The sequence below is a fragment of the Phyllopteryx taeniolatus genome, chromosome 4 (assembly GCF_024500385.1).
Source record: "Phyllopteryx taeniolatus isolate TA_2022b chromosome 4, UOR_Ptae_1.2, whole genome shotgun sequence".
Lineage (NCBI taxonomy): Eukaryota > Metazoa > Chordata > Actinopteri > Syngnathiformes > Syngnathidae > Phyllopteryx > Phyllopteryx taeniolatus.
In genome coordinates, this window is record NC_084505.1 from 4594001 (window position 1) to 4619565 (window position 25565).

General features: G+C 41.0%; 1 protein-coding gene across 6 annotated transcripts in view; it reads left to right on the forward strand.

Moving 5' to 3' along the window:
• Nucleotides 1-12402: 12402 nt before the first annotated feature.
• Nucleotides 12403-25565, forward strand: part of LOC133477412 (VPS10 domain-containing receptor SorCS1) — a 271543-nt gene continuing 258380 nt past the window's right edge. For all 6 annotated transcript variants that reach the window (XR_009788348.1, XR_009788350.1, XR_009788349.1 and 3 more), the window contains exon 1: nt 12403-13100. Coding sequence is in view for 3 of the 6 variants with exons in the window: in XM_061772127.1 (XP_061628111.1) it covers nt 12519-13100 (582 nt within the window). In the remaining 3 variants the exon portion in view is untranslated. The remainder of the gene's footprint in view (nt 13101-25565) is intronic.

Below are 25565 nucleotides of genomic sequence, written 5' to 3' on the forward strand. Positions count from 1 at the left end.
CCTCTCTCCAGTTGGTACTGTGTCTCTTTAGATCTGCCTTGGGGTCCTTTTTTCCTACTTAACTGTTAAGCAGAAAGGTATCCCTTTTATGCCAGAACAGTATGAGTTATTTATCGCATTGAGTGAGTGGCCCCACACCGAGCAAATAAGTCCCAGGGGTGTGTGTCTGCAGATACATGCAAGTGAAATGACACCGTCCTGTAATTGTTGTGCCTGCACCGTGGAGGCTAAGGACCCCACCCCACCCACCCAAGAGGCGGGGTCGGGCTCAGGAGCCCACCAGAGAGCGGCCCGTTGGACAGGAGACCACCGGCCCCACCGAGCTCCCCCAAAATCGGCCATCCAGAGGAGGCTGCAGGGGCCCAACGCCCCACCTCGCTCCTGGCTCCCTCTCTGCCCCAATTCCTTGTTGCTGATTTTGTCTGGCCATTTCTGGATCTTTTGCAACGTCTTTTTCGTCATTCTCAATGTCTCTGAAGCATAAAGAAGGATGCTTTTAATGTTTGCGTTAAAGATGCACAGCGTTGGTGTAGCTATTTGTATTATTTGTCCTGAGGCCCAGATGTTATTTAGGCTAATGAAGGCTGCTCTAGCTTTCCCTAGCCTGGCAGTGACAATGCTATCTGTGCCACCCTGCTTGTTGACAATGCTTCCATGGTTGGTGAAGTAGTTGACTTCTTTGATGGGTCGGTCATCTATGGTGACAGGGATTGTGGATGGGCTGTTAATCCTCATCAGATTTTCTTCTCGTTGTTTATCCTGAGGCCTACTCCTAGGGATGTTGTTGATAGCTGGTTGTCCTTCTCCTACACGTGATTATGGTTGTATGACAGGAGGGCCACATCATCGGCAAAATAAAGGTCATCGAGTTGTCACCAGAGGGTATTGTATGCCGTTTTTTCCTTCCTGTTGTGGTGGTCTTCATTATCCAGTTGATAACAAGGAGAAACAGGAAGGTTGACAGTTGACATCCCTGCCGAACTCCAGTCCTGACCTCATAACTGTTGGCCATCTGGCCTGCATGTAAGACTCTGCAGGACCTCCCCTAGTCTCGGACCAGGGAGATGATTTTCTCAGGGACACCATAGTGCCTCATTAGGTTCCACAAGATCTCTTTGTCCACAGTCAAATGCCTTTTCATAGTCGATGAAATTGATATATAGGGAGGAGTTCTATTCTATTGATTGCTCGACTATGATGGGTATGGTGGCAGTCTGGTCAGTACAGGTTCTATTACTCCGGAAGCCTGCCCGCTCATCTCAGAGCAGGGGATTAACTGCTGCTTTTATTCTGTCCATAATAATTCTGTTCAGTACTTTAACGGGTACCGAAAGGAGCATAACTTCGCTGTAGTTGTTATAGCAGGTGAGGTCACCTTTTTTGTTTTTTGATGATGACTTCCTCCCTTCAATTCTCTGGTACTTTTTCTTCCTCTCAGACTTTGGTGAAAAGGATGTGGTGGATGTCCGTTGTGGTTCCTAAATCGGCTTTGATTGCTGCTGCTGGTATTCCATCCGACCCAGCAGCTTTTCCTTTTTGCCCCTTTTTGCTGCAGCAAATTTTTTCTTCATTCATCATTTAAAAAAAATAAAAATGACCCTCTTTGTCATGAATTCCACCCAAAGTGTTTAGATATTTGAGTCATTGGAAGAATTGTAGATATGCTCCCACCTTAATTTATTTGGGGTTAATCTCAGGCATAAATGGTGGCAGGTGTGTGCTGACCCCCAATTAACTTGAGTTTGAATGTGATTGCTTAGTGGCAGTAAGCAGGCCCAAAAAATGGCATGTAAATTTGACACACCACAGAGAAGAGTAATGTTATCAAGCCAGTCGGTGGACGACTGGTTAGAGCGTCAGCCTCACAGTTCGGAGGACCCTGGTTCAATCCCCGGCCCCGCCTGTGTAGAGTTTGCATGTTCTCCCCGTGCCTGCGTGGGTTTTCTCTGGGCACTCCGGTTTCCTCCCACATCCCAAAAACTTGCATTAATTGGAGACTCTAAATTTCCCGTAGGCATGACTGTGAGTGCGAATGGTTGTTTGTTTCTATGAGCCCTGCGATTGGCTGGCAACCAGTTCAGGGTGTACCCCGCCTCCTGCCCGATGACAGCTGGGATAGACTCCAGCACGCCCGCAACCCTAGTGAGGAGAAGCGGCTCAGAAAATGGATGGATGGATGCCTGCTGCTGCCTATGTTTGATGTTTATTTCTGTTTACATTGTGTAAAAATATAAATACAAATAAGACAAAAATAAAAACTAAATTTAATCACATAAAGAGCACTCTCGCCCAAGGTTTTAAATCAGAGTAAATCCATTTTGACCACAATGTCATTTCAGAAAGGGGAAGTGTCTAAATAATAATTGAAGAGGTTATGGCTTTGATTAAAGAAAGTATTGTTATTACAACATAATTTCTTTTACAGGACAGGAAATGTCAACTTTATTGTTTAAACATACTGTACCTTCTTTGATTGTTTTAGAGCAAATGTCTAACATCCACATCAATCAGACTCAGGTAATAGAGGCATTTATTTTTAGAACACCTTGAGAGTCACTCACCGTCTTCATTAACCCCTGAAAAAATTAAAAAAAATACACTGACTGAATTTTGTTTGATGAAGTTGGCGTCTCAGTCAATTTCTGAGTTCTGATTCTACAGTAATCTCAAAATGTATGAGCTAGGATCAATGTTTCTAACATTATACATAGCCCATTGAGCCATTTTCAATAAACACATATTGACTGGAGTTTAAGTTGATGTATGCATTGTGAATTTCCTTGTGCTGTTAAGAGGGTTCATTTGGGTTTGCGTTTTATGCACACCGGCATAAGGTTTGATGATTAAATTCATCACAATAACTCTCTCTCATTCGAATCGATTGATTTTGTTCAGGGTCACAGGTGAGCTGGAGTTTATCCCAGAAGACATGGTGGATAGGTCACCAATCAATCACAGGGCATGTCATGTCTATGTCATATATCCGTCCGTCCATCCAATTCCTATTGAAGCTGAAGTCTATCTATCCCAGCTGATTGGGCGGGAGGCAAGTTACACCCTGGACTGGTCGCCACGTAGCTCCGTGGCTACTTTTTTGTGTGTGTGTGTTGTGCTTTTGATTCTGTTTGTCCCTTTCCACCAGAAGGAGCGGCTAAATAGCGAGCTGATGACACGCTGGCTGAAATATGCTTATCACTTGGCATGAAAAGATTTTATTGTACATGGTTGATTTTGTTTTATGCTTGTCAGAACGTAAAAAAGAAAAGAAAGAAATGCATCTGTGATGTGACTAATTCGACTGTGGATTTGTGATATAGTGTTTAACCCCTTATTGGCAGGTGTTCATGCAGGATGTAAATATGAAACCATGTTGACAACCACAAAACATGCCTTTACTTTGAATTTAACAATAACGTGCCTTATCTATGCCTGAATACAACCCTCATGAATAATCAGTTGATGGTTAAATTTCTGCTCAAAATATCAGAAGCACAACTGATCTTCAGTACTTTGTCATGAAGTTGTTTTGCCACGGTAGGATGATGGAATTTAGCAAGAGTGGGCCCATTCTTATCGAGTTGAACGAAGGCTATTGTGCATTTCGTAATCCATATGAATGACATCACTGTGTGGGAAAATGCCTTTTATAACTCCCAATGGAATTCCTCCCCTTTTTCTCGTTTCTGTTATTTCAGTCACAATACTGAAAAAAACATGTTAGCAATTTATAGTCTATATATGCATACATTTTCTGTAACACATGTCCTATTTAGTGTCCCAGGTGAGCTGGAACCAATCTCAGATGACTCGACAATCGATTGGATACACTGGATTGGTCGCCAGTCAGTCACAGGGCACATATAGACAATCAATCAGACTTACATTCACACGTGTGGACAATTTAGTGTTCAATTAACCTAACATGGATGTTTTTGGAATGTGGGAGGAAGCTGGAGTACTAGAAAAAAATCCATCCATGCAAGAGGAGAACAATGCAACTCCGCACAGAAAGAAAGGCCTGAGATGAGATTCGAATCCAGAACCTTATGGATGTGTGGCAGATGTGCAAACAACTTGAGCAATGCACTGCCAGATTCATAATCACTCTAATAATGTATTTTTCTGATAGAAACGCTAAGAGGAATGGAATCGTCCCTTCAATTGGACTCTGTGCTTAAGCGTGGATAGCAGAAGCAAGTCGAAGAAGCTCTGTTGGAGAAAATCTGGCACAGCGCTGGTAGGGTTTAGTCTCCAGTATGTTGTGCCTCTTGTTCAAAATGACGCTATAATTTAATTCAAATCTCCAAGTCATATATTTGGAGTTGCATTTAAATCCAAACAGGATTGTCTGTCTCTCAAATACAAAGACAACACAGAGGGAAGCTGCTGTCTGAGTCGGCCAATTTGGGAAACTGCCCAGAGTTCAGTTTTTAATTGAATTCCAAGTTACTACTGGTTTGTTTTTGTTGGTGGAATAGAAATACTTTTTAACCATATTGTTTTGTGTTGATGGGTTTTAAACCCAAAGGTAAATGAGCAGCAAATTACAGTGTTTAAGCCTCTCTTAATGACAAGGTGTTTGCTCCTCAAGCTAATCTGTGTTGTTCTGCTATATTCAATACAATTTTCGCTGTCCGATGAAAACCATGTATGTGTTTTGGTTTGGATTGTGTTTGGTGTTGTTTCATGTTTTCCTGTATCCCGTGTTGTTCATGTCTTGTGTGCTCTTTTAGTTATTCCACCTGTTCTCGTCAGCCCTCTACCTTGTGTCGACCAATCAGCTCCCTCCAGCCACTCGTGTCTTGTCCAGGTGTTCATTGTCTCTTCAATTTGTTTGTATTTAGTTCCCTGGTTTCTTTCAGTGCTTTCTTTCATTGGCAGATGCCGTAGGTCAAGTGTCAGCAGTTGTCATAGCTCTCGTCTCCTTAGTCTCGTCATGTTTCTCTCTTTGTTGTCCCCTAGTGTTTCTTTGTTACTTTGTTAATTTAATAGTTAGATTTTTCCATGATCCTTGTTGGCCTTTGATTTTGGAATTAAATATCATTTTTGAGACTCCTGCACTCCTGCCTTGCCTCCCTACTTCCCTGCACTTGGGTCCTCCACATCCTTGCCTCCAAGTTATGACTCCAAACTGCATTAAGTGTGACACTCCCTGCTGTGGTGTAAGAATATTACTAAGCAGAGGAATAGAAACTATAGGATTCCCTCAGTTGCGGCGAGGGAAATCTGAAATCTAAAATAACTAGATAAAAAATTTAGTTATATTGTATGGTAGATGTACCACACACTACAATATATCATTACATCCCTCTACTCTAGTACAGCGGCCCCAAAACTTGTTTTTGCCTCTGACCAGTTCCATGTAAAGATATATGTTTTGATAGATGAGCATATAAAAAAAAAACGAATGATTAAAAATGCAATTTAGAATTACGACAAATGTACGTTTATAGTTGTTGTAATAAGTGGGAACCCTGCACATGTTTCTCTTCAACAAGCTGGTCTCAATCTTGTTTTCCATAGCATAGGGGGACATCATAGCAAAGCAAAAAAAAAGAAGCATTTTTCTGTTTCACTGTTTCAATTTCACTTGTCCTTTTATTTTATTTGATGATAGACTTGCAGATTTTGCAAGTGACCGTGGTACCAGTCTGCTTTTTGCTACATGCTTGTAGCAGCTGTAGCATCAGTGTCGTAAAGTGAGTTTGAAGCGACACAAGTGCCAGGATGTTGGTGCATTTTTGGTACAACTTTCATGATGAACAAAGTTCTCGTTAGCACACAGTTGTTGTCTGCTCATTATTGGACATAATATTTCGGCGATAAAGATAAAGCTTCACTTAACGCCGCTACCCTTGTTCCTTGCCTCCAGCTAACCGCTATGCTCATCCATAACCAGTTTATTTTTTATACTCTCAGACCTAGGCAGAGATTTGAAGAGTATGTCGCCTTGCTGGCCATACATTTCGTTACACCACAGAGCATTATAGTAAGCCAGTTATCCTTTGCCAGCGATGGCAGTCCTCGGTAAATCGGCCAATGTGTCAATGCCAAAAACGCATAATTAGTGATTAGTCGATGCGGAGTGGTAAAGTCGACTTGTCGACTTGTTTGTTCAACCCCTAAAACACACATTAACACACACACACACATACAGATACAATAGAGCTGTGCTCCTCAGCCAATTGAGCATTGTTCATTGCAGTATCATTAGTTCAATCCAATGTCTGCTTAAGGTGAGGCTACTTAAAAGACATGCTTGGGAAACTCCTGTATAGAACATATTAACAAAAGCCAAAAAAGAGTTAAAACTTTAAATGTTTTATTTAATAGTTTAGTTAGTTGTATCCATAAAGTATTCATATTTGTCAAATTCAGTGTTTATATTTTCATCAACATTTAAAAGTGTGTGAATAATTGATTGTTAATTTGGATTAATTCTTTGTTGTGCCACATTATAGCGCTTACAAACTTAAAAATCATCACATTTTAATGTGATAAGATGCAAAAGAATGTGCTGAATAGTGATCTAAACAAAATTGAATGCTTTATGTATACTAAGCCAACAATTCAATCAACTTTCTTTCACCATTGTTACCAGAGAATAAAAATACTATTGAGCTGGGACCACTTGATGGTTCTTATTCACTGATCATTCTATGATCACATTTTAAACCCTTTTTAACAAGCTTAAAATAAAGGATGGCAGTAGTTGTAAAATTAGACAATGCATTTTTTTCAGAATTTAAATCAGTTCACAGATATCTTAATAACATGTCTGTGGCACACAGGATCAAGGATCAAGAATTGCTGAACTCTTTATTCACCCCGTGTAATAACTAAGTGGAGCTTGGAGGGTAGCTAAAGTTATCGTTGAGCCCAAAGTCTAAAAACAAAAGTGTGAACTGGGACAGCGCAGATTGTATTTTCATTCGTGGAAGCAGCATTTTATGACCAAGATGCCAAATTCTCAATTAGTGTGCAGATCTGTGTAAAAATTCAGCAACAATTTGAACAGTTTGCCCACAGAAAATACAAATAGACAACTCTTACATGGTTCTGTACCATGTATACAAGAATGTCGTCAAATTTCACTCTAAACTTTCGGGGTAGTACTGATTAATCGAGGAGTCGACTTTACTACCCCGCAGTGTCATTTAGACAAAGACGTGACCAGTTGTGTTTCTGGCTTTAGAGGAGGCAGAGCTGCAGACAGCAACAACTGGTGTGTTTTTATTTTGATGGATGGCCTACATGATGTTAATGCCAATGATGCCGGGGTGTTGCGGAAGTGGACCGGGAGGGTCATTGTTGCCTGTGGTTGGGAATAAAAGCTTGCATTGTGGCCTATGCCTTGACGTCTGTTTGACCCCTCGATACACAATATGATACACACTATCAAAGGGAAGGAGAGCGGGGAATTACTCCACTGCACATGGAAAGGTCCGAGATTATTTGCAAACTGCAAATTCCTACCATGGAGAAACTGCTTCTTTGGAGAACCCAGAACAAGGATAGGTTTCCCCGTTTGGCAAAGTTGTGCAAAAATTACCTGGCTGTGCCAGTGGCAAGCACACCAGGTGAGAGTTTTTTTCCCCTTTGGCTAAAATACTATCATGCAACAGCAGGTGAGCCATGTCAATGCTCTTGTGTTCTAACGTGTATGTTCTGTGTATATTTGGTGTATAAACTGTTGGTTCAGCAAGAATTGACAGCTGCCAACTCCCTGTCAAGTATAATCTGTGGTGCTACATCTTCACTCTTTCAAAGTATGATTTGGCCCCTGAAGATGTTTCAGACTAATTTATTAGTCCCAGAAGGGCAGTTCAATTTTACAATCAATTGAGATATGTGACATTTATCTTTGGTGATCAGCATGGAAAGAGCAGCCAACTCGCACATGCGAAAATGACTGGTTCAGCCACGCTGTTTTTCAGAGACCGGGCTATTTGGGACCGATGCTCTGCAGCTGCTATAATTCAATTATCACCTTGCAAGCAGGAGAAGGCCGGGTTGGTCCTGCAGTTGAAGGAGTCTGCAGAGGAAATGAGAAGCAGGTCCAGAGTACACAAATGCCACCAGCAGACGACAACACCAAGAGCAGCTTGGAAGAGCAGGGCTGGGCTGGAGAGAACCACCATGTCCAAGGCCAACATGGGGGAGCAGAAAGCCATGGTGTTGGAAGAGCTGTCCAGAGCAGGAGATGTACAAGGTCAAGGCAGTGTTACAGGGTCAGAAACAAAGGTTAAGCACATTGGAGGGCACCACCACCAGATAGGCCACATGAGTTAACCTGTGGACGATGCCACAAGCTCCACCTATGACACCTTGCAATATCCAGAAAGCTCCACCAGTGGTTTAGCAAGGAGGAATGCTGCCCCCTCTGTGGCGCACTGAACACCAGTCTGTAGCACCTGTTGTCAGGCTGCAAGACAACTCTGACACAAGGGTGCTGCTGATATCGGCATGACGATGTCCGGAGGAAGATGTTAGAGACTCTGGAAGTGCAAGCTGCAAATATTAGCTCACGATCAGAAAGTGGCGCATCAAGTTCCAAAGGCAAGGAAAGAGTGCAGACAGCGAGGTTGCCTAGGCCTTCTTTCCAGTGCAACCGATTGGTGTATGAAAGCTGAAATCAGCAAGCAGGTGCAATTCCTTACCTGTGACATCACTCTGGCTGGACATTGTGCTGTGGTTTACAGCTAAAAAATCTTCTGCGCTCATAAAGCTCCCCATCTGGTGGGAGGGGCAGATGCAGTCTGTCTATAAGCGCAAACGAGACATGTACTCAGACCTGGTTGCTGAGTGCCGAGATGCAGGGCTACTACCATCTACCCAGTGGAGGTATTCTGCCGGGGTTTGTCAGCTTCTCAATAACTCTTTTAAGCCGCATAGGAGTATCTGGGGCAAAAATCCAGTGAAGTACTAAAGATCTGGCTGAGGATGCACAGAGCGGAAACTTCTGTTTATGGTTGAGAAGGAGAGAGATGGTGTGGGACTCTGGCAATGTTTTTTTTTTCTTTCATTTATGTATGTATGTATTTCTTGATTTATTTTTATTTAACCTTTATTTATCCAGGTAAGGCATGAGAGAACAGATTCTCATTTGGAATGCCGACCTGGCTTCGAATGAGAGGGGCAGCTGTAGGCAGTGGCAGGGGGACGTCTTTGCCACTGCTCCGCCACCGAGAGTCGTTGTTCTTGGGGTAAAGGGAGTGAAATAAGGATTACTGGTCATCCCGGGCTGATGAACTTGCAGTAGTACCAATGGCGCTGAAGGAGGCGAAACAGGCAGTTGTGTCTTTCAGTAAACACCATTCACCTGTGCAATCACATGTTGACTGTTGCTCCACTCTTAATGGACACTTAAAGACAGACGAGCTTGAGGCCGACTAAACTTCGATCAAACTTTTTTCCAGTTTGTCCTTATTAGGGTCGCTGTTGAGGTGGAACCTATCCCAGCTGACTTGATGAGGTGGCCAGACAATTACAGGGCTCAACTAAACCTATTCACATTCAATTTACATGCCACATAAAACAAAATCTACTTCCTGCAGTTTTTATGGCTCTGTCAAGAATGCAGTGAAAAGACAGTCAGTCCAGCAAATGTAAAGACAGTTGAACCAATGCAGTGATACGGATAGGGTACCTTTGCTAGCCTGCACGCCAAAGGTGGGTAGAGTAGCCAAACATTGCACTCTTCAGAGTACTTTTACTATGAAAAAAAAAATGAAAGTAAAAAGTAGTCTTCTAAATAATTACTTGAGTAAAAATTACACTAACTTTAACTAAAATAATAATAAATTAAATATTTATAAAATGGTGAAATTGTGGCTCACATTGTAGCGCGGTGAACGGCTGGTTAGCGCATCTACCTCACAGTTCTGAGGACCCGAGTTCAAACCCGGCCTCACCTATGTGGAGTGTGCATGTTCTCCCTGTGCCTGTGTGGGTTTTCTCCGGGCACTCCGGTTTCCTGGTTTCATGGTAGGTTGATTGAAGATGAAATTGCCCGTAGGTGTGAATGTTTTTTTCTTTTTTCGTTTATATGTGCTCTGTGATTGGCTCTCGACCAGTTCAGGGTGGACTCCACCTCTCGCCCAGAGTCAGCTGAGGCAGGCTTCAGCACGCAGAGGATCAGCGGAATGAAAAATGGATGAATGGATGGAATCTAACGTCACTAAAAGGGTTACTTTGGATTTGTGAAATAGTCACATTACAGCGCCTAAGGCAGAGGTCTCTGTCAAACCTAAACAAATAGATCATGCAAACAATAATAGAAACAAAAAAATGTGTTTGGGATGTAGCTCCATATAATGGAGTAATAGTCGTCTTTCTTCTTAACAAACACACTCAAGTAAAAGTGAAAAATATGTTGCATTAAAAAACTGAATACAATTCCAGTGTATCCCAAAAGTAATTTAAATAAATGTAACTGAGCAAATGTGGCATGTTATTCTCTGCTGCATGCTTGCTTGGGTAGCTTGAGTAAAGTCACTCATTTCACTTTCCATTAGTGTAAAACATTGCAATCTTGCTTCTGAATGTTCTGTTAGTGTTGCATTTCCAGTGTGGTATTGAGTAGAATAATAGAACCTGGAAGAGTTGTCCCATAATAATGATCTGCAAAGTTGTGGTATATAGCTGAGGTCAAGCTGTTCTTCTTCCTGCTTCAAGCTATTTGAGACTGAGTAGTGCTATACATATCAAGATTCATGGTCTAGAGTCACAATTTGATGTATCCTAAAAAATATTTTCCTGGTGTTCTATTTGACATACTGTATGTAGAGGCACAGTCCTCCAGTGTTATTCCTCTTTGACAGCATGTTCTGCTGTGAACCAGAGAGCAGTCAGCTGCTATGGAAATCTGTAAAAACATTTTGATATATATCCCTTTGTGTACATTTTTTTAATTTTTTTATTTCCAGCAGCAATCACCAGTCAGCGCCACCAGTCATTAGGCAGAGAGCTGCGAGACCGGCGTCAAAGGGATGAAATTCCACCCATGTTGTTTGCACGCGTTACACTGACTCTTGTAGTCTGAGACACTTTGGATGCTTGTCAGCACGTACACCTACATCTTATGCGTGTGCAGAAACATTGAAATATTCATCAGACTGTTCCAACTTACAGCGGTGTTTGTTTGGTGCATACATAATAAGCATGGACAACTTGATCATCTTTAGGAATACCATGTTTTGGTGCAATCCAAAAACAATTGTTTTCATGCCCTTATTTAGACGTACACTCACTTTATTACAGAACAGAGGTGCAGTTGCAAAGTACAATTCACAGATACAATTATGAAATGTCTAGGAACATTTGAAGAAACTATATAAAATGTTTTATTAAATATATAAAGAAATACTGTATACTATTTAATAATGAAATAATGCACTTGTCATTGATGTATATACTGTACATAATCATGATAAAAATATGAATAAAGGGCAAAATTATTCATACATTTTGAGTGAAAGTGAATTTTCATTTGATTGGCTGGCAACCATTCCAGGGTGTACCCAGCCTCTCGCCCAAAGTCAACTGCAGGCCCCAGCTCACCCGTGACCGTAGTGAGGATAACCGGTACAGAAAATGGATGCATGGATACATTTTCAGTTGTTGAATTAGAATCTGGAAATTATACAAAAATGTGGCAAAACACTGTAAGAATTTGCCTTAATGTAAAAGTTTTCTTTTTACAACATTTTAAAAAAATGATTCATAATACTTTTGAGGAAACAACACCATTCAACAATTTTGCATCATCTTCTTATGTAATTTCAAACTAAGTATGCACAACTTCACCAAATAAATATGTGGCCAAAGTACGGCTGATGATGGCTTAACTGTAGTATATAGACATACATAAGGGGAAACGATCTTGAATGTATATCATATTATATTGTATTATATATTATGCATTTAAATGTTCATGTTCCAATGGTGTTTTTTTTGTATTTCAATATAATAATATAAATTATATTATATATAATATAAATTGTATTTCAATAATAGTCTATATTAATAAAAATAAATAGAATATAATAAATAATACATATAATATCCATTAGTTTCTGTCAAATAAACCAAATATATTTAAATTATCGTTACCTGTAGAGATGGAATAAAAAGCTACATTGAAATGTACTCGTAAAAAGAATGAAATTCAATGAAATTCAATTAGATTGTCAGGTAAGAAAGGCGCAACATACACGGATCCTCTGAGTGGAGCATAATGGTGGACAATAACATGGAGAAAGACAGTGGGGACATTATCCTTCCTCACTGCATCCACAGCTCCTCCCCCTTGCATGCGAGGCTTCAAATGATCCGATTCTTCAACTTGGACCAGTTTGGCTCATAGCACTTTTTTTTTTTTTTTTTTTTTTTTACCACACTGCAATTGGGCAACGCCACAACTTAACGCAGCGCTTTGCAACTGCACCTTCAACAACACATCGAAAAGGCAGAATACGGCTGCAGTTGTACAGCAGCATTATTTTCTGCGGCCAACAATGGAACGGGAGATGCTTTTTTATCCAAAGTGGCACGGCGCGCTTTGGTTAGAGATTTTGATGATATTGTCGATATTGCATGACACCAGCCCTGAGATAACCTGCAGGTCGTGTCAGGTTGGAAATGCGGGGCTTGCGCGGGAATTGTGGATGGAATTTGCCACGAGCGAAAGTGTGACTGGATTGAAAGAAGTTGACGGACGCAGCGACGGGGCTGCGGGGAGATCCCGGGCTGCAAGAGACGCAACTCCAAGGCTCCATCACGAACCGGATCAGGCAGACGGGAAAACAGAAACGCTGCGCTCAAACGATCGAGTCGGTGATTTGATCAAAGTTTCGCGGCACAACGGCAACGGCGGTGCGTACGGAACGCGCGGCAGAAGGAGCAGTGATCGGAGCACAGTCGGACGCCCGGATTCTGGAAGCAGAGTGACGCGCTCCGAACTGCGCTGGAGCGGCGAGCAAAGGAGAACCGGCGGCGCCAGACAAGACGAGCTCCAACTTAATAGCTCCACGTTTGCCTTGAGCGGGGATTCATCTCACAACCAAGCGATGGTGCACTGGTCTGGCCACAACAGCAGCGTAAGTCATTTCTTCTGTCCGCTCGAAGCACCTCTAGGTGGCTCATGCCGGCCATCAGGTGGATGGCACACTACTTCACAGTAATGATGCTCTTTGAAAGTGTGGGAATGTTTTAGCAAAAGACCAAAAAGAGAGAAAAAAAACATGCCCACAGTCAGAAAATCACATGTATTATAAAGGGGAAATTGAGAAAGAATTGGTTGTGATTAATTTGGGAAAGGGTGTGCCCTCTGACCTGTATTAATGGGGAGCCAAGGCTGGGAGAGGCATCCATGAACACTCAGCTTTTTTTGAGTCATGCATGAAGCACTGGTACCGCTTTGTATAATATACCTTCATGGAACAAGCATACATGTATGTATATATATATATATATATATATATATATATATATATATATATATATATATATATATATATATATATAGTAGGGCTGGACGATTAATCGAAACGTAATCATGATTTCAATTTTGGCTTCTCACAATCATAAAAACGTGATAATGGAAGAAAAACCATTACTGTGCCGTGGCGCATTATACAAGCGTGCATGCAAGTTCCCGCAATTGTAAACGCAGCCTGAAACACGTGCTTGAAGCTGTTTATTGACACCCTAGTTGGAGTTGACTGTAAAATTAGTTTACGGTCAAATTAAACACGCAACAAAAAGAATATTCACAAATTGTATATTTAAATACAAGACACACGTTGTTTTAGACATTGCCAGTTTATGCTAATAGTCAATGGAAAACCCTATTGACAGGCTAGCTTGGATTACATCACGGGAGGGATTTACCTTCAAATAACGAATATTCAGACACAAATGCCATAGTAACACATGCAGACAGGTGATATAACAACTCTCACGGGCATATATTCATCCAAATCGGGGAAAAAAAGAGTTTAATACAATTTAGTTGCTTTTACTTTCTTCTACTCTTTTTTTTTAAATCTTACTGTAAATATGCAGCTTCATGCATGCATTGCACCACACTTTCCTGTAGAGGCCAAGGCATGTATTGCAGGAACAGCAGATACAGTCATGGCTTTGTATAAAAAGACACAAAACACTTTTTTTCCCCCTGACTGTCTTACGTGAAATCATACTGAAATTGTCCTGTTTGAGGTCAATTAGGATCACCAACATTATTTCTATTTGCTAAATGCCAGAATATTGAGAGTATTTTTTTCTTCCATCCATCCATTTTCTGAGCCGCTTCTCCTCACTAGGGTCGCGGGCGTGCTGGAGCCTATCCCAGCTGTCATCGGGCAGGAGGCGGGGTACACCCTGAACTGGTTGCCAGCCAATCGCAGGGCACATTGAGAGTATTTTTTTCTTCCATCCATCCATTTTCTGAGCCGCTTCTCCTCACGCAGGTCGCGGGCGTGCTGGAGCCTATCCCAGCTGTCATCGGGCAGGAAGCGGGGTACACCCTGAACTGGTTGCCAGCCAATCGCAGGGCACATAGGAACAAACAACCATTCGCACTCACAATCATGCCTACGGGCAATTTAGAGTCTCCAATTCATGCATGTTTTTGGGATGTGGGAGGAAACCGGAGTGCCCGGAGAAAACCCACGCAGGCACGGGGAGAACATGCAAACTCCACACAGGCAGGGCCAGGGATTGAAACCAGGTCCTCAGAACTGTGAGGCTGACGCTCTAACCAGTCGTCCACCGTGCCGCCTAATTTTTTCTTATACAACTATATATAATAGACAATACAGTAACTCCAGGTGTGCCAATGTTTTTAGCTCTAGCTGTATTTATTTTTATTTATTGTTTTCTATTATTATTTTACTTATTGCTCATTTATTTTCTGGTTATTCTTTCAAGTTATATTTAAAGCTGTGTTTTGGTAGTTAAATAAACACTAAGTGTCGAAATCAATGAATAATTGTGTTTATTAATTGTCATTTCAATAACAATCAAAATAATCATGATTATTATTTTTTTTCCATAATTGCCCAGCCGTAATATAGAGTAGATATATATTATCCAAATGAATGTAAAAGCACATATGCTTCCAGAGTGAATTTGTGTCCTACACATAATGAGCAAATTTAAAATAAAAGACAACGAAATTAATAAAATAACTGTCGGCCAGACTGCAACATATAGCACTTGTAACATCAAATATCTGTTCACATTCTCAAAAAACACTTCCATTCAAACATAAACACAATACTGTATAGTTAATAGTCACTTAAAAAAAGAGAGGTTATTTAACAAGTCAATTTTTTACATACCATTCTAAAGTTCACTGGTGCCATCAGAGATAAAAGCTGTGTGACACGCTTTGATGTAAGAAATGTACGTTTTTGCAAAGTCATTACTTTGTTTGGCTCTCCTTGACATTGTGATGCATGTTGGATTCATGAAAGTGTGAGTTTACCTCTAAACTGTAGCTTACTGTGTTTTTGGATGTGCCATTCGTAAATTGTAATCCACATGATAGAAAAGGCTTTGACACATTAAAGTATTCGTCTATCGATACACGAACTGGAATGCAATATATATATATATATACAAATTCAGCAAAGCTGAATATGAGCACCAGTTGGTGTTATTACAAGTGCATTTTGTTCTTCTCCTAGTTACAATGGAATTTGATATTACTGCTTTAATAAACTTTAATTAACAGGGAAAAAAGATGTCCTTGGGCACATTTGGGAAAGAATAGCACAGAGCATGTTTTAAATGTATTATTTTGCTGTGGGGCCAATGGCAAGACACAGCAGTTTTTTTCCACAATCGAAATACAATTAGAGCGAACTCAACGTTGAAGGTAAAGGACATACAGTATATAATGAATCACTTCCGAATTAGCTTTCCTGTAAAAGTTTGAACATCCGTACTCTAACTTCGCTTCCTCAAGTCGATATAATTTTTTGTTACGGTGTTCCACACAAATCTGAAACAAACCATATTATATGATATTTGACGTTGTCTATATTCCAGATGGAATTGAGACACTAATGACAGTGATCAAAGTCCAACGGCCCTGACCATAAGGCTCAAATAGACAGTGAATACAGAAGAACACCGAACACACTATGTGTAATTTATTAGATAATGGCAGAATATGACGGATGCACAGATGAAACATTGTATATCTCAGGATGTGCTCAGAGCGTTGTGTGCAATTGTGTATTCAGCTTTTGGAGTTCTGACCTGAAATTCCATGTGAACCAATTGGACAAGCAGCCGATAGTGATCGAAATTAAATTATGTCCCGAAGCAATACCATCTCCCCATTCTTTAAAAAAAAAAAAAGGTACAAAGAAAGTACCTGTGATTTACTTAATACCAGTTTTCTCAGTACAAGTTTCTTGTGTTGTTTGTTTTGTGCAGGAATTAGATATGTACAGTTGGTAGATACTGTATTGATCCTTTAGGAAATTCCCTTAGCCAGTAGAAGCAGTGGTTAAAAGACAAGTACTGTATGCAGCAGTCATTAAAAAAAAAAAAAAAGCAAGGGACGAAATAAAAAATAAATTAAAAGTAAGTATCATTGAAATGTTAATTGTACAAATCACAACATTCAGTGCATGTATTTGAAATAAGAGGTGCAAAGGTAGTCATTTAGTTTCGGTTCTCCGCTGGCTAGCACCTCATGGCTTGCGGAAGGAACAATTTCCTTTGTCTATCAGATGAGCATGACAGAGACAGCAGCCTTCCGCTGAACGGGCTCCTCTGCCTGATTACTATGTCGTGGGCTGGGTGGTTCGGTCGATGTCTAAGACAGACATTTATGGAAGGTCCTTTTCTCCGCAACACACGTTAAAGGTCCCTTGCCATCAGAATCCATTTTTTTCTTCGGTTTCATGAATAACATAGGTCAAAATGAGTATGTGACCTGGTTTAATCGTCTATGCAGATTTGTCGATTGAATGCATAAGCCTTTGAACACCAAAACTACTTAGAAATGACAGGATTTGAAATCGCAGACGCTGTGATGTAGTTTCACCAATTCATTCTCAAGTACCTGGCCACTTCATGGTTGCTGCACGTCCACTCATCTTGAGAAAAATTGCTGAGTCACAACGCGAATGCATCTTGTCCAAATGTTAAACTTTGCGTCACCTGCCAAACTCAGAGGACTTAAGGAAAAAAAATGGCTTCAATTAATTTTGGGAGAAATTCCTAAGCATTTGGGAACCAAAATTGTGCTGTGTTCGGCCCCATTTCATGGAGGATGGCTTCATAAAATAAGCTTTCCCACACTGCTGGAAGTGCATTTCCGAGCCATGCAAATACAGTATAATGTGAATGTAACTGCAGTCACCGTAAAATGTTGCGAGAGATTAACGGGCGGTTGGTTACACTGTGATTGAATGGGACCCGCTTATAAAGATATCCTCCTCTCTTTTTTTACTTAACCCACATGACACGTGACTTGTGAGTAGTGGGCGAACAATCCACCGCTTGGTGAATTCTGCTTCACGAGGATAGTAGAACACCCCTCTCCCACCCCCACGAGGTTGCTATGAAAGCTTGGCCAAGATATCGCCATTTGCCAACAGTCATTCAGAGCGAAGCTTTTTTCCCCCATTTTTAAATTAAGAAAAATGACCTATCCCAATCAAAGCAAAGCTTATTTATAGTACATGTCGAACATCAATAAGAACTCCAGCCATCTCGAGTGCCAGTTAAAAAGGCCAACGAGAATAGCTTGAAAATGGACTTTCTGAGCATTTTCAACCAAAACTACATGCAAACCCGATAAAAAGACATCAAAAGTTAAAAATAATGAAAGAAATCTGATGGTATGGCACCTTTGCACATGGAGTGAGAGGATTTTTTTTCTCTGGTTGGACATACCATCATGCGAATGCAGGCGTCCATGCTCGCGTGTTCTAACGTCTATGGTCTGTAAAACGTAACAGCTGATGGGTATGTAATTGCTGTTCTGCATAAATTACTGTATATGATGTTATATATTATAATATGCGGCCTCTCACAGAATCTAAATTGCCCGTAGGTGTGAATGTAAGCGTGAATGGTTGTTTGTTTATATGTGCCCTGCGATTGGCTGGTGACCAGTTCAGGGTGTATCCCGCCTCTCGCCCGGAGATTGCTGGGATGGACTCCAGCACACCCGCCACCCTAGTGAGGAGAAGCGGAACGGAAGATGAATGAATGAATAGTATAATAATATATTGCATGAGCTGTCCATTGTCAGTGAATATAGATTATTGCAAAGCTTTTCCTCTTCCTGAGATTTTTTTGAATTACAATATTGAAAAAAAAAATATCAATGACGTCGCCAGCGATTAACTCGACTTTCATTACATTAGTGTTGACTTCCACGCGCTTAAATAACGATGTGGCCTTTTGCTAATTTTTTCAATCTTATGAGCATCACGCTCACTTCTATTCTTAGCTTCACATTAACTCACTAAAATTGAGGCTGGATCATTTTCATATAGTTTAATTAATAATGGTACAGACATGGCCCACTGAAGTTTACTGATATGAGTATTTTAATAACGGGCTGCTGTTATCCATCAAAAGTTCATAATTGTTTCTAAGGGGAAACAAAATTGAAAATAGGGCACCGCGATTATATGATTGAGATCAGAGATCACGATAAAATTTCCGTTGATCCCGGAAATCAGTTTGCATGTTGTGGAAGTGAAAAGAAACCGCACTTGCTCAGCTGGCCCGCCCCGTAGTGATATCGAGAATCCGACTCAGCCGTCCTCCCACGTATCCCGCTATGTCGGCCCATCCTTGCCTCGGCGATGGATGCAGCCGGCTGGTTGCTCTGCGAGTTCCCAACATCGGTTGTGTGGCGATGTCTCCAAAGTGACGTGGAGTAATACTATTAACCAGTCGAAGTGCAAGGTATGTTGGTGCACTCAAAACGGCCAACACAACAATCTTGTTTATTCATTTGAAGAAGTACCATCCATCCATCCATCTTCTATCCTCACTAGGGTCGCGGGTATGCTGGAGCCTATCCCAGCTAACTAGACAGGAGGCGGGGTACACCCTGAACTGGTTGCCAGCCAATCACAGGGCACATATAAACAAACAGCCATTCGCACTCACATTCATGTGCTAACCAGTCAACCACCGTGCTGTCACCCAGGTGATGATGTGGAAATCATAATCTTCAGTACAGCCTGTCACTCACAGCATAGCACAGGTATCGTTAATAGTTAGCCACTGCAAGCAGTGAGGCCACCGGACCGAAGCAACAATCAATCATGTGATCATTAGTCAACGGTGGCCTGGAACTGCAAAACAATATAACTAATTGTGAGACACTTTTACATTTCAGAAAATAAATTAACAAAACAAAATAAGAAAAGCCGAAACATTTTAATATTTCAGAAAACAAATGGGCGGCACGGTGGCCGACTGGTTAGAGCGTCAGCCTCACAGTTCTGAGGTGCGGGGTTCAATCCCCGTCCCCGCCTGTGTGGAGTTTGCATGTTCTCCCCGTGCCTGCGTGGGTTTTCTCCGGGCACTCCGGTTTCCTCCCACATCCCAAAAACATGCATTAATTGGAGACTCTAAATTGCCCGTAGGCATGACTGTGAGTGCGAATGGTTGTTTGTTTCTATGTGCCCTGCGATTGGCTGGCAACCAGTTCAGGGTGTACCCCGCCTCCTGCCCGATGACAGCTGGGATAGGCTCCAGCACGCCCGCGACCCTAGTGAGGAGAAGCGGCTCAGATAATGGATGGATGGATGGAGAAAACAAATGAACAAAAAACCGAAACACTTTTACATTTTGGAAAACACTTTAACAAAAGCAGAAACACTTTTACAAAAGACGAAAACAAAATTACAATTGAGACAACCCGGAAATGGAACGTCCCATTTCACAGACATTCTTAGAAATCCCACGCCCTTTCTTGGCAAGACCCGCCCCGCTTCTTCATGATTGGCTCCTGCATCGCGGGAAGGGTAGACTACGCAGATGTAACGAGATGTCCATCCCAAATATAATAAAAAAACAAAAAAAAGAAGTTTATCATGGTTAGGTTTAGGACTAGGGCTGAGGTTAAGGCGGTTTTGGATGATTAGGTTAGGATTATGGGGGGTAAAGGATGGCGTACACCGAGCACTGCCACCGAACCCGACTGAACTATGGTGCAGTGCGCGTGGTTTGGCAACTGTTTCCTTGAGTGGCCGATCAGTCAGCCACTCGTTTTGATGCGATTCAAAATTATAATCTCCGTTGCACGGCATTTTAACGTCCGAGTTTACATTCAATCAAAAGGTACAGAAGTTTTCCCCTACGGTGAAAATACATTTCCGGGTTTGCGAGCCGTGCCGCCGCGTTGTCTCGGCTCAAGCCATATAAATAGTATGTAAAGCATCAAATGTTGTTTTAAATCAATACTAACCTATATTCATAATGTATAATATGCCTGTGCATGAAAAGGCGAAGTTTGTGACCAGAATGTACGTTCCAATGAATGGAGCCGGCAGCTTCCTTTCAAACATCCACACTTTTCCCTTTAATTCTCGCCAACATCCTCTCTCTTTAACAACCTGCTTCTTAATCTATCTTTTTATGGTTGAAGAAATGTGATCAAGTACAATATATTGTATAGACAGCATCAAACGCTATACAGGCTCGCTGTTCAGGGCGTCCATATATACAATCGCTATTTGGGATGGACATCTTGATACATCTGCGTAGCCTACCCTTCCCACGATGCAGGAGCCAAGCCGAGAGAAATGTGAATACCCATCCTATTACTCTGGTTACCAGGTCCCCCGACTGGCAACCATTATCCCTGTACCGTGATCGTGTGTCGTGGGGCAGTTTGCTTATTTTTGTGTCTTGTATGCCTCCAAAAATACTGAGGACTTTTTTTAAATATATATATTTGTTGCAATCATTTTCCGTACCGCTTATCCTCACTAGAGTCGCGGGCGTGCTGGAGCCTATCCCAGCTGACTCTGGGCGAGAGGCGGGGTACATCCTGAACTGGTCGCCAGCCAATCGCAGGGCACATATAAACAATCATTCACACTCACATTCACACCTATGGGCAATTTAGAGTATTCAATTAACCTACCGTTCATGTTTTTGGGATGTGGAAGGAAACCGGAGTACCCGGACAAAACAGGCACAGCCAGAACATGCAAACTCCACATAGGCGAGGCCGGATTTGAACCCCAGTCCTCAAAACTGTGAGGCATTTGTGCTAACCAGTCGTCCACCGTGCTGCTGTTTTTATATTTTTCTGTATTTATTTTGATTATTTCATTTAATTTGCCTTATATGCTTAGTATGCTATGTTGGGGTTACTGTTTTCAATATTGACTATAAGGCGTGTTGTTAACGAAAGGCATCAATAAAATGTTGAACTACTCTCTAGCTTCTTTAGTTTTCAGTACAGATGCTTTAAAACTGGCTATTTAAAAAGTTTTGAAACAATATAAAAATGATAATAATCGAGATCGGATGATATGAAAAAAATCAATCGCGATTTTTAAATTTTTTTTTTTTGCCAGATCACCCGACCTTATTCTAAAGTAATATTTTTCAAACTCTCAATGCCAAAATGTCTTTACCGTTAGGTGTCCGAAATGAAGTTTCATGATTTGCAACATTTTCTGAAGATGCTCATTACATTTTTGGATATTTTCACCTATTGCTTAATAATATGCATTTTTCTTTCAAGAAAACAGAACAGAATGAGATCAGAGTTATTTTATAAACACTCCTTGTTTGTCACTTAAACTGTCTTTACCGTTAATGCAACTGAAGAAAGCCTCATTATGTTGTTGCAATACAACAGAGGGATCTGTGAGCTGAAGTGCCCGGATGAGGCAGCCACTTTGCATTCACATAAAAGCAGACAGAAAAACAAATGGTGTTATTTCTGAGATAGGAATGAATAGTCACAAATTTGTGAAAGCGTTGGAACTCTTGCATGTCTTTACCGTTATTACGGTTATATAAAGACACGAGTGTAATGGGTTTAATGAGCAGTTAGGATTATTTTATGCACTCGTATCCGCAGTTTGAAGGGCAACACGTAAATTGTGCAACTCACACAATTTTTATGAAACTGTTTATTTCTTTACCACAATGTACTTTTTTTTTTACCGTTATGCAAGAAGTGTTTTACAATGGGCCACCACCATTTGAATGAATGAATTTATTATTTTTTTTTTTCTGACATGTCTTTACCATTTTGATCTCATTTTATAAAAATGGCTACATGTTGAAGTGTTAACTGTTCACATTTTTAAATACAGTCTGCAAATATTGACACATCCGTATCGGTATTCAGATCTGCTGTGCACACCCTCATCATGCCGAAAACACAATGTTGCTGTATTATTTTTGTTATGGCACTACCAGTATATAAGGTTGTAAGTGTTTGTTTCCTTGTTTCGTCTTGTATTTGTACTGTACGTGTTCTGCACTCCCTTAATGTGACGTGTTTAATTCTGCAGATCGCTATCAGTTCTCAAAATGACGAGAAAAACATACACATACAAATAGACATCCAACAATTGTCACAGGTATGCAGTACATTCTCTCTGCTCAGTTGCAACAATTGTAACTGATGGAGTTTAGCTTAAGCTTGAGTGTACTTTGCTGTCTTCTTCCTGTTTTGATATCATAAACCAGGTTTGTGTGTGATTTTTTCTTTTTTTTTTAACAGTGTGTATGATATGGGCACAGTAGACGACTGGTTAGCACAGCCGCCTCAAATCGGGCCTGCCTGTGTGGAGTTTGCATGTTCTCCCCGTGCCTGTGTGGGTTTTCTCCGGGTACTCCGGTTTCCTCCCACATCCCAAAAACTTCCATGGTAGGTTAATTGAGGAATCTAAATTGCCCGTAGGTGTGAATGTGAGTGCGAATGGTTGTTTGTTTATATGTGCCCTGCGATTGGCAGGTGACCAGTTCAGGTTGTACCCCGCCTCTTGCCCGAAGATAGCTGGGATAAGCTCCAGCGCGCCCCTGACCCTATTGAGGATAAGTGGAATGGAAGATGAATGAATGAATGAATGTAGGATATGTATGTAGCATGTGCTTCCTCTCGTTATATTTTTATATATTAGTAGAATCAAAATCATAATTTTAGAAAGATTCATTTGTGATATTATCACCAATATTGACCATATTTATGATTAAATAATATATCAAAGTTTGACAGAAATGTAAAATATTATGTCTTAAGTTTTAACAGCATATTAGTTCCACAAAGGAAAAAAGTTGAAGATGAATGTCAAATTCGGAAGGGTAGCAAACATGGTGTCACTGATGCACCTCACACCTCTCATTCACTATCATACAGATTGCTACACAAGCTAGTGCGAGAAGCTACGTTTTTGTCAAAAATCACACACATCCAGCCATCCATCCCTTTTCTGAGCCGCTTCTCCTCACTAGGGTCGCGGGCGTGCTGGAGCCTATCCCAGCTATCATCGGGCACGAGGCAGGGTACACCCTGAACTGGTTGCCAGCCAATCGCAGGGCACATATAAACAAACAACCATTTGCACTCACATTCACACCTACGGGCAATTTAGAGCATATTGACTCAAATTCACAACATCAGTCAACATCCTTAGAAAAAGCTGCCTACATGATACTTAACGCTCATATCAAGCCAAAACACTTCCGGATGCACACCGATGTTTCCCGAGTATTTCCGAAGGTTGCCAGAGCTGAGGGCCTTGTAAAATGGCGATGCTCTCGAAAAACGAATTGCTTTAGAAAATATTTCTTGCCATCTGGGGAACCCACTTGTATATATAAAACAGGTAAGACATTTTTGTTTTAATTTACGGTCGCTTCCGTGTTCATGAGTCTTCTGCTTCTTTGTTTGGCTACATTCTGTTCCACATCGCCATTCTCGGCGTCATGACTATGGAGAAGTCGGCGTTCCCCACACAATTGAAAAATTTTGGTCGTAAACACATTGAACACATTCATTATTTAAGATTGTCGGCCCTGACCTGCTTCAGACCCATAAATCGGGACAAATCCACTCATAATACACCTGAGACCTAAGGACAATCTTCTAGGACAGGGCTGCCCAATACGTCGATCGATCGCAAAGGTAGCCTTGGGAGATCGCACGCTGGTATTGTAATTATTATTATTTTTGGGGGCAGAGCGGGAGACGGGGCACACCATTGTTACAGGCATTGTATGACGTCAATGTTACAGGGAGCTTAGTGGGTGTGTGGCTGCTTTGTGAGCGTGTGCACACCTCCGTATACATCGGGCAGGTGCGCTACTGAGGAAGAGATCACGCGAGGTGCATGCGTGTGTGTGTTGTGGCGTAGGTGGAGCAATGGCGACCGGGAATAAGTTAGCGACACAAAGAGTGCAAGGAACTTATGTGCAGTACAGTGTTGCAAATAGAGATTTACAAAAAATGTATTGAATAGATAGCACAAGAGTGCCCGCTATCTTGAACCTGGAGTTCCGCAAAGGTTGCACCCCTCCACTCCATTAATTTCTATTGAGACTTTTTGGCATGAGCACACACACACACACACACACACACACCTACACAATACGATGCTGTTATTTTTAAGTCATTATTTCAGTGTAAAGAAATTATACTAAATGATTTTAGCACTTTTGAATATCTCTGTTTTTTTAGTTAAAGGTGACCCAAAGGTTATTGTTTTAATAATTTATAGACCTCCAAGATACAATAGAAAATTTATGGAGGATTTTTCAGAACTGCTGTCAGTTATTTGTACTGACAACAACTATTTTGTCATAACAAAAGACTTGAACAACATTTAGCTATTATGCTGCACACAAATGGAATAAGTTGCCAAGTGACGTCAGCCCCAAGTGTGAATGTTTTTAAGTCCAGGTTAAAAACTCTTCTTTTTTCTCATGCTTTTTAGAACATTTCCACTTGTAAATGATATTTCTTGCACTCTACGCTGTTTTAATTGTACTTTTATTTTTTTTCTCTTTGTTTTAAATGTTTATAAGCATTTTTCTTTGTTTTTAAATGCTTTTAATCATGTAAAGCACATTGAAATAAATTTGCTCTGCTTTGCTTTACAAACGTCAAAAAATCTGTGTGCATCAAAATGTTTCTTCACTCAAAAATTGGTACTTTAAAGGAAATAGTCAGGCAAAAAAGTCTGGCCACCCCTGTTTTAGAATAATATTATAAGACATAAGATTTTCTGGTATTTGACGTGCTTTGTCGGGAAGGGGCAGAATCGGGACAAAAATGGGCCAATTGTCTTAATGTGTGTACCAGGCCTTACCTGAATCAGGTGACAGTCTGCGAAAGCAGAAAGTGGCTCTTGTTTCTCGACCTCTACAATGAGCTTCCTCTAATGGAAACATACTGCCACTATCAAACGCATGTGCATATAATAGAAGCATACACAACAATGCTTTTCTTCAATGGGGTCACATTGTTAGTGTTCAGTATTTCTACACAATAGATGATTTTTATGATCATTCTCTTTCTTGTGTTACCATATTTTCTTGCATGT